Genomic DNA, 10,285 nt, shown 5'->3' with positions numbered 1-10,285 from the left:
GGAGGGGGAGAGGGAGGGAAGGAGGGGGAGAGGGAGGGAAGGAGGGGGTCTGTCTCAAAGTTGCACACACGGACACACACGAGTGTGCAAAGACGGGACGTGCGTCTTCTGCGTGTAGTCTGGTAGCCTACAGTAAGAATGGTCTGGTAAGCTACAGTAAGAGTGGTCTGGTATTTTACAGTAAGAGTGGTCTGGTAGGCTACAGTAAGAGTGGTCTGGTAAGCTACAGTAAGAGTGGTCTGGTATTTTACAGTAAGAATGGTCTGGTAGCCTACAGTAAGAGTGGTCTGGTATTTTACAGTAAGAGTGGTCTGGTAGCCTACAGTAAGAGTGGTCTGGTATTTTACAGTAAGAGTGGTCTGGTAGCCTACAGTAAGAGTGGTCTGGTATTTTACAGTAAGAGTACTGCTGAAGAGAGAAGAGCTACAAATCTAATTTTCAGTTTTTTTTGTTTGTATTTTTTGTTCGTACCATGCAGTGTGGTGTGTGACGATGTGACTACTGTACTTTACTGCTCAGTGATGCGATAAAGTGTTGAAATAAATAACTTTTAAATACTTATATTACATGTTAATAAACAACACAAATTGATTAGACTGTTAAGTTAGCCTGGACATGCACACACTGTACACATGCACACTGTACACACATGCACATACACACACACACACTCAGACATACACACACATACATACATGCATGCATGCATACACTCGTGGCGGCTCAAAATATATGATGTGCTGCTACTGGTTTCGTTGCCCAAATGCATTGTGGAATCAAATGTTCCTTCCATGCCGAGTTTTGGAATCTCAACATTCCATCTTCGACAGATATGAGACGGACGGTTTCCAAAGACAAGTCATTATCCAAGTCTCTTTCTTTCTTTCTTTCTTTCTTTCTTTCTTTCTTTCTTTCTTTCTTTCTTTCTTTCTTTCTTTCTTTCTTTCTTTCTTTCTTTCTTTCTTTCTTTCTTTCTTTCTTTCTTTCTTTCTTTCTTTCTACTCTTTTCCATTACTGGGTTACGATCGTCTTCAATGACAAATCAAATTAAAACCACAATAATTAAAATAAATCAATACAAGTAAACAACATGAGGAAGAAAACAATATTATGTTAAAAAATAAAATGTATAATCAATTAATAATAAAAACCCAATGGTATCTTCAACAGCTTTCTTTTCACCAGTGAAAGATCATATAACAGGAAAATTCCAACTCCTTTTCCTTTCTCAGTCTCATATTCCCTCTATGGAAAACCGCTATGGAATTCCTATATCGGATCAGAGCAAACAACTCAGCTACATAATACTGCCTTCTGAATGCAACCAGAGTTATAAAGACAGATATACTTGGCTATTCATTTTGTATGATGTCATATATATGCATTCTATATACACATAAACATGGATATAAAAGTGGAAGAGGATTGGAGAAGCTGTGCCTTGATTGGAGGAGAAACAGAATCTATGGAACAGAATGATTAGAATACAGAAGGTCATGCATGGTTCTCAGGATGGAATGTTCCCTTAATTCTCTTCCCCAAAATTCCCGACTTTGTAAAAATGGCCGACGGACTTCCTGATGTTGTGAGGCAGCGGTGCTCAGCGGAATTCCATCCCTTCCTTCCAGAATTTCATCCTTCCGGATCCGGAGAGAGACGGGAAAACACATCGGACAACGGAACGCCTTGGCGTAATTATAAGTTGTCGTAATTATCTTCTTAATAATAATCTATGCTTGTCTCTTCTTTCGTTTATATATTTTTAAAAATTAAATTACAATGATTTTTGTTTTATCTCATTTTAAATCTCTTATTCCAACTTGTACACCAAAAAGATATGAGAGACGAGAACCATCATGCACTGATTGGAGTGTTTCCATAGCAATCGGGGTGGACGTGGCAGGCCAGGTGGGCGGGGTTAGAACTGGGAGGCGGAGCTGGGGTCACACTGGAGTAGCCGCACGATGGAGGGATCACTTTTGGCACCTTTAATGAACTCCTCCAGTGAAAGTTTACCTGGGGGGAGGGGGAGAGGGAGAGGGAGAAGGAGAGGGAGAGAGAGAGAGAGAGAGAGAGAGAGAGAGAGAGAGAGAGAGAGAGAGAGAGAGAGCAGAGAGACAGAGAGAGACAGAGAGAGACAGAGAGAGAGAGAACTGAAATACTGCTCAGACGCTCTCAAAACTATAACCTGACAGTGACCCCCACCCATCCTCCCCCTTCGCTCCTCCCTCCATCCCTTCCCTCCTCCCTCCCTCCTCCCTCACCATCGTTGTTGAGGTCCATCTGTCTGAAGATCTTGTCTGTTCTCTTCTCTGGCGTGGACTCATCCTCCGGCATCTTCATCACAGACGACACCATCTTATAAATGGCCTGAGGGAGAGGGAAGGAGGGAGGGAGGGAGGGAGCAAGAAAAAGAGCGAGAGAGAGAATTTAAAGAAATAATTGTAGGATGTCTTGCTGCCTGTTGAGGAGAGAATCTGCATTTTGTTAAAGGGGAAAATATAGACAGTTGATCTACAGTGGGGGAAAAAAGTATTTAGTCAGCCACCAATTGTGCAAGTTCTCCCACTTAAAAAGATGAGAGAGGCCTGTAATTTTCATCATAGGTACACGTCAACTATGACAGACAAAATGAGAATTTTTTTTCCAGAAAATCACATTGTAGGATTTCTAATGAATTTATTTGCAAATTATGGTGGAAAATAAGTATTTGGTCAATAACAAAAGTTTCTCAATACTTTGTTATATAGCCTTTGTTGGCAATGACACAGGTCAAACGTTTTCTGTAAGTCTTCACAAGGTTTTCACACACTGTTAATGGTATTTTGGCCCATTCCTCCATGCAGATCTCCTCTAGAGCAGTGATGTTTTGGGGCTGTCGCTGGGCAACACAGACTTTCAACTCCCTCCAAAGATTTTCTATGGGGTTGAGATCTGGAGACAGGCTAGGCCACTCCAGGACCTTGAAATGCTTCTTACGAAGCCACCCCTTCGTTGCCCGGGCGGTGTGTTTGGGTTCATTGTCATGCTGAAAGACCCAGCCACGTTTCATCTTCAATGCCCTTGCTGATGGAAGGAGGTTTTCACTCAAAATCTCACGATACATGGCCCCATTCATTCTTTCCTTTACACGGATCAGTCGTCCTGGTCCCTTTGCAGAAAAACAGCCCCAAAGCATGATGTTTCCACCCCCATGCTTCACAGTAGGTATGGTGTTCTTTGGATGCAACTCAGCATTCTTTGTCCTCCAAACATGACGAGTTGAGTTTTTACCAAAAAGTTATATTTTGGTTTCATCTGACCATATGGCATTCTCCCAATCCTCTTCTGGATCATCCAAATGCACTCTAGCAAACTTCAGACGGGCCTGGACATGTACTGGCTTAAGCAGGGGGACACGTCTGGCACTGCAGGATTTGAGTCCCTGGCGGCGTAGTGTTACTGATGGTAGGCTTTGTTACTTTGGTCCCAGCTCTATGCAGGTCATTCACTAGGTCCCCCCGTGTGGTTCTGGGATTTTTGCTCACCGTTCTTGTGATCATTTTGACCCCACGGGGTGAGATCTTGCGTGGAGCCCCAGATCGAGGGAGATTATCAGTGGTCTTGTATGTCTTCCATTTCCTAATAATTGCTCCCACAGTTGATTTCTTCAAACCAAGCTGCTTACCTATTGCAGATTCAGTCTTCCCAGCCTGGTGCAGGTCTACAATTTTGTTTCTGGTGTCCTTTGACAGCTCTTTGGTCTTGGCCATAGTGGAGTTTGGAGTGTGACTGTTTGAGGTTGTGGACAGGTGTCTTTTATACTGATAACAAGTTCAAACAGGTGCCATTAATACAGGTAACGAGTGGAGGACAGAGGAGCCTCTTAAAGAAGAAGTTACAGGTCTGTGAGAGCCAGAAATCTTGCTTGTTTGTAGGTGACCAAATACTTATTTTCCACCATAATTTGCAAATAAATTCATAAAAAATCCTACAATGTGATTTTCTGGAGAAAAAAATTCTCAATTTGTCTGTCATAGTTGACGTGTACCTATGATGAAAATTACAGGCCTCTCTCATCTTTTTAAGTGGGAGAACTTGCACAATTGGTGGCTGACTAAATACTTTTTTCCCCCACTGTATCTGATGTCCTGGTCTGTCATAATATAGTAGAGACAGTAGATCCCACCGTGTCACACACATTTAATTTCTCAATTGTTGCTGTTTGTTATATTTTAGTGTATTATTTTCCAGGTATAATTGTTTGTGTTGATATATATTATTACTGTTGCTCAAACATATTGTTCATTAGTGTAATGCTTCACATACATTGCTTTGGCAACAGTGGCAACCACCCATTCATGCCAATAAAGCATTTATTGAATTGAATTGAGAGAGAGCGAGCGAGAGAGAGCGAGTGAACAAGATCGAGTTCAAGAAAAGTGGAAACAGAGAGAAAGCGAGAGAGAGAGAGAGATAGGATGGATGGTTTAAAGAGAAGCCGAGAGTGAGAGCAGAGGGAGATAGGATGGATGGTTTAAAGAGAAGCCGAGAGTGAGAGCAGCGGGAGATAGGATGGATGGTTTAAAGAGAAGCCGAGAGTGAGAGCAGAGGGAGATAGGATGGATGGTTTAAAGAGAAGAGAGAGTGAGAGCAGAGGGAGATAGGATGGATGGTTTAAAGAGAAGCCGAGAGTGAGAGCAGAGAGAGATAGGATGGATGGTTTAAAGAGAAGCCGAGAGTGAGAGCAGAGGGAGATAGGATGGATGGTTTAAAGAGAAGCCGAGAGTGAGAGCAGAGAACACAGAGGGGGAAATCCACTTGAGTCATTGCTGTAGGCTGAAGAGAGCATAGCTTTCTGTATCGATCATATCCATCCTCTATCTGCATATCACAAGACCCCCTGAGAGTAGTAATGGGTGTGCATCCCAAATGTCACCCTATTCCCTATATAGTGCACTACTTTTGATCAGAGCTCTATAGGCCTTATATAGGGAATATGGTACGATTTGGGATGCAGTCCTCTGCTTCAAGGGTGGGGAAGAGTGACAGTGCATGCAGGGTTTTGGTCCAGCCCACCACTAACACGCCTGATTCAGCTATATAGTTGCCCTCCCCTGCACTGTGGGCTAACACAGAAAAGCATAACTAATCATGGGGTTGCACGTTTCGTCACAACATTGTTTTTAACGTTCGTTTTTAGGACTGATGCACAACTGAGCATTACGCTTAGTGCATTCTTAATGCGCGCTGATGAAGATGTCTTCTACCGTGGGTGGAAAACATGATGACATTTCAAAAGGAGACAAATAATTAACAGGAAAACCTTTTGTCAGCATTGTGATGACGCCAGATTGACTTTAGATGCAGCATAACATTAGCTAGCTAGCTAAGGTTGAGAGGACTGCTCCAAATTTTTGCTAGCTAACGTTAGCATTGCTAGCTATTTTTATGAACTTTGCTAGCTAATGGCAACATTGTCATCTCTCTAAAGTACATTTTACAACATCATAATGATCTTCAGTGATGGCAGAGTTGTTTCCTACAAATGATTTGCCTACTTTAGCAATGTCATCGTATTTCCAGGACACTATAGTGTAATTTTGAAATTGACAGACATTATCCCCCGTTCAGAATGAACAGATGCCTTTCGGAGGCTTTTAAAGCTGGAATCAGCAGTTCAAGCAAAAACAAAGTGGCCACCCGCCACTGATTTGGTATATAGCTGAGAGATGGGGCTGGAGAAACATAGCCACTTTCAAATTCGTAGACAGAGCTATGAATTCAAGGACTGACCATCCAAGATATCAATATGATAGTTTTAATCATGTTTTGAGGCTATGTATTGTTTGTTTCCATTTACTTTGTTTACAAACATTGAAGCAAAACAAGCTTTTATTTTGGTTTGTAATGGGAAATGGCAGTTGCACTAACTCATGAGGCATTTTATAAGTTATATTTTTCAAGAATCAATGGGTACGTATTTATATATATGTCAAAACATTTATGTAGAAACTGCTGATTGCCCCTTTAAGAACGTTCATAACAATGGCATGACGCGACTGAGTGACGGAGGTGCAACCCCTGAATAATATCTATAATAATGTTGTTCCAGCAGCTTAGCACCTGAAGCAGTATCATATTACCTTTAAAGAATGAGTGTTTCATTGAGTTTATTTTGTCCCACAAGGACATTGCAGGCTATGAGAAGTGGCAAACTGAAATACCAGACTCTTGAAAGATGAATGCTACCAAGGCCTTAAGGGCCATTGTTGTTCTTTCCACGTATTTTCAAGTCCAACGTTATTACATTCAGTCGAAGGATGTTCTTCTCACTTCTGACTACATCTTTTCTGCAATAACCAGTTGCTGGATAACAGCCAGATGTGACGTTGTGGGATGGATTGGGGAGACATATGCTGTTGTCTATAACAGAGTGAAGTGTGGCAGCGACAGAGAGGCCAAGCTTTTCTGACGCACAATCACACGCTCATTATTTTCACAACTCAGTTCCTAATAATATTTACAGGGTAACTCCCTTCTCCCTCTGTCTCCCTATGTCTCCCTGTGTCTCTCTCTGTCTCCCTCTGTCTCCCTCTGTCGCCCTCTGTCTCTCTCTGTCTCTCTCTGTCTCTCTCTGTCTCCCTCTGTCTCTCTCTGTCTCCCTCTGTCTCCCTCTGTCTCCCTGTGTCTCTCTCTGTCTCCCTATGTCTCCCTATGTCTCCCTGTGTCTCCCTCTGTCTCCCTCTGTCTCTCTCTGTCTCTCTCTGTCTCCCACTCTGTCTCCCTCTGTCTCCCTCTGTCTCCCTCTGTCTCTCTCTGTCTCCCTCTGTCTCCCTCTGTCTCCCTGTGTCTCCCTCTGTCTCCCTGTGTCTCTCTCTGTCTCCCTATGTCTCCCTATGTCTCCCTGTGTCTCCCTCTGTCTCTCTCTGTCTCTCTCTGTCTCTCTCTGTCTCCCACTCTGTCTCCCTCTGTCTCCCTCTGTCTCCCTCTGTCTCTCTCTGTCTCCCTCTGTCTCCCTCTGTCTCCCTGTGTCTCCCTCTGTCTCCCTGTGTCTCTCTCTGTCTCCCTCTGTCTCCCTCTGTCGCCCTCTGTCTCTCTCTGTCTCTCTCTGTCTCTCTCTGTCTCCCTCTGTCTCCCTCTGTCTCTCTCTGTCTCCCTCTGTCTCCCTCTGTCTCTCTCTGTCTCTCTCTGTCTCCCTCTGTCTCCCTCTGTCTCTCTCTGTCTCCCTCTGTCTCCCTCTGTCTCCCTCTGTCTCCCTCTGTCTACCTCTGTCTCCCTCTGTCTCTGTCTCTCTCTCCACCCCTTCATCACCCCTCATCCAACTCTCACACATCTCTCTCTCTCTCCATCCCTCCACCCTCAGTAATAATAGTGTGGCCTTTCCCTTCCTCTCCTCTGTCGCTCCTCCTCTCTCTCCTCTGTCGCTCCTCCTCTCTCTCCTCTCCTCTCCTCTCCTCTCCTCTCCTCTCCTCTCCTCTCCTCTCCTCTCCTCTCCTCTCCTCTCCTCTCCTAAGTCTCTCCTCCTCTCATTCACCAGAGCATAACATCGGTGAGCCAGAGGATAATCCCAGTATTCTACACACTCAGGGATAAACCCTGGTTAAATTTAACTCACTAATCCTGGAGCACACAGTGCATGCAGCCATGCAGCCATCCATGCTCTCAGAACAATACAGAACCCTCTCTGCATCTCTCTCTCTCTCTCTCTCTCTCTGTCTCTCTCTCTCTCTGTCTCTCTCTCTCTCTCTGTCTCTCTCTCTCTCTCCCTCTGTCTCTCTCTCTCTCTCTCTCTCTGTCTCTCTCTCTCTCTCTCTGTCTCTCTCTCTCTCTCTCTCTCTCTCTCTCTCTCTCTCTCTCTCTCTCTCTCTCTCTCTCTCTCTCTCTCTCTCTCTCTCTCTCTCTCTCTCTCTGTCTCTCTCTCTCTCTCTCTCTCTCTGTATTTGTCTCGGTCTTTCTCTCTCTTGTTCCTCGCTCCTTCGGCTAGACCTGGTGAATAACATAATACCCAGATATTAAAGGCTAGTCCTATCTAACCTCTTTACTGGCCAGCTAAAATACAAGCACACTGTCAACATGCTTGCAATGGGAGGGTATATTACTGGAAACTTTCTAAGTTTACCAGTAAACTACCAGAATGTTGGTACAGTTCAAAGACATCTAGTGGCCCTTTTGGGTAATTCAGATTATCACAGATGTCTGTAATAATCTCTGGCTCTTTGTGTGGCCTTATCACATGTAAAATAAATGAAATAATTAAAATATTATATAAAATAGAGACAAAAAATTTGAATGACAAAGTTGTAAAATATTATCCTAAATATAGATCATCAACTTTGTGAATAACATTGGTGTTTAATATGAGGGTTTCAGCATGAAATATCCTTTATATTTGTATTTTATTTTACTATGTCAGTATGTATTTTTTGTCAATGTTTTGGCGTCAAAATGGTGGCGTTGTAAAAAAAGTAAATAGTTGGAAGAGTTCATTGGAAATAATGTCATTTTTGTTTCAATGCTTTTTTCATTAATTAGGCTATTTTCTCTTGAACCATATGGTCTATCTACTAAAATTCCCCAAATGTACGATAGATTGCCATAGATTTTCTGTTTATTACCAAAATTACTGAAGATTACGGTAACTTAGATAAAAACACAGTGGTCTAAGGTACTGCATCGCAGGGCTAGCTGTGCCACTAGAGATCCTGGTTCGAATCCAGGCTCTGTCATAGCCGGCCGCGACCGGGAGACCCATGGGGCGGCGCACAATTGGCCCAGCGTCGTCCGGGGTAGGGGAGGGAATGGCCGGCAGGGATGTAGCTCAGTTGGTAGAGCATGGCGTTTGCAACGCCAGGGTTGTGGGTTCGATTCCCACAGGGGGCCAGTATGAAAAAAATAATAATGTATGCACTCACTAACTGTAAGTCGCTCTGGATAAGAGCGTCTGCTAAATGACTAAAAATGAAAAATGAAATAAAATACCGGTAGCTTTGTAACCTTAGTCATTCCTTCCAAGGACTGTGTATTAGAATCTCCCTTTTTATCTAAATACAAAGCTAGATTTACCCAGGTCAGGGTTTAAAAATGCCTATTTTTGAACAGTCACAGTTTACTTGTCCATGAGGCCAATGACAGTTTGTTTGATAGCCTGTTGACCATATTGCAGAATCTGAATCACGCTAGCTGTTTCATTTCTCATATGGCCCACGATACAGCAAATCAGACCTGGCCATCGCTAGGTCAGATAATCAAGTTAGACGTGGCAAGTCACATGATCATTTAATCAGGAAGTAAGGGCTGTATTCTGCACAGGTCAGCTGCCAAAAACATTAAGGCTTCATCCCAAATTGCACCCTATTCCCTATGGGCCCTAGTCATAAGTCTAGGGAACAGGGACAAAGCTTGTACCATAAAAGTTAATATAAGTAGTTCAGGGTAACAGCTAGTAGTACAGGTCTCATACAACAGTATGCTACAGTATGCTAAGCTAACAATGACCTGTTCGCCTCTGCTACAGTATGCTAAGCTAACAATGACCTGTTTGCCTCTGCTACAGTATGCCAAGCTAACAATTACCTGTTTGCCTCTTCTACAGTATGCTAAACTAGCAATGACCAGTTTGCCTCTGCTACAGTATGCTAAACTAGCAACGACCAGTTTGCCTCTGCTACAGTATGCTAAGCTAGCAACGACCAGTTTGCCTCTGCTACAGTATGCTAAGCTAGCAACGACCAGTTTGCCTCTGCTACAGTATGCTAAGCTAGCAACGACCAATTTGCCTCTGCTACAGTATGCTAAGCTAGCAACGACCAGTTTGCCTCTGCTACAGTAGGCTAAGCTAGCAACGACCAGTTTGCCTCTGCCACATTTGCCATCGTAGTACAAAACACTTTCTTTCATTGAACTACATACAGCTCACACCAAAACTCTCTCCCTGTTTTCTCTGTTTCACCTGTAGGATCTCCATCACCTCATCATGACTAGTGTGTCTGTTCATCAATCAATCAAATTCACATGTATTTTATAAATCCCTTTTTACATCAGCAGGTGTCACAAAGTGCGTTACAGATACCCAGCCTAAAACCCCAAAGAGCAAGCAATGGAGAGGCAGAAGCACAGTGGCTAGGAAAAACTCCCTGGAAGGCAGGAACCTAGGAAGAAACCTAGAGAGGAACCAGGAGGATGTATTCATCCACTTTTGAATGAGAAACATTGACTACAGAAAACGAGCTGGGCAAGCTGGAGCAGAAACTGAAGTGGACCTTCTCACCTGTATGACCTCCATCAGGACTACAAATCCCATGTC

At 43.4% G+C, this 10,285-nt stretch overlaps 1 protein-coding gene across 1 annotated transcript in view; it reads right to left on the bottom strand.

The window, feature by feature from the left end:
• Nucleotides 1–7: 7 nt before the first annotated feature.
• The window catches only part of LOC121572214 (hippocalcin-like protein 1), a 74,468-nt gene continuing 64,190 nt past the window's right edge, over nt 8–10,285 (bottom strand). Inside the window, exons 4-5 of the mRNA XM_041884151.2 lie at nt 2,265–2,370; nt 8–2,016 (exon numbers count right to left, since the gene is read on the bottom strand). Of these exons, the coding sequence (XP_041740085.1) occupies nt 1,919–2,016; nt 2,265–2,370 (204 nt within the window). The 3' untranslated portion in view covers nt 8–1,918. The remainder of the gene's footprint in view (nt 2,017–2,264; nt 2,371–10,285) is intronic.

This window comes from Coregonus clupeaformis, chromosome 8 (assembly GCF_020615455.1).
Source record: "Coregonus clupeaformis isolate EN_2021a chromosome 8, ASM2061545v1, whole genome shotgun sequence".
NCBI classification, from domain to species: Eukaryota; Metazoa; Chordata; class Actinopteri; order Salmoniformes; family Salmonidae; genus Coregonus; species Coregonus clupeaformis.
The sequence above is the reverse complement of the archived record's forward strand: the minus strand, read 5'-3'. Positions and strand labels throughout refer to the sequence as shown.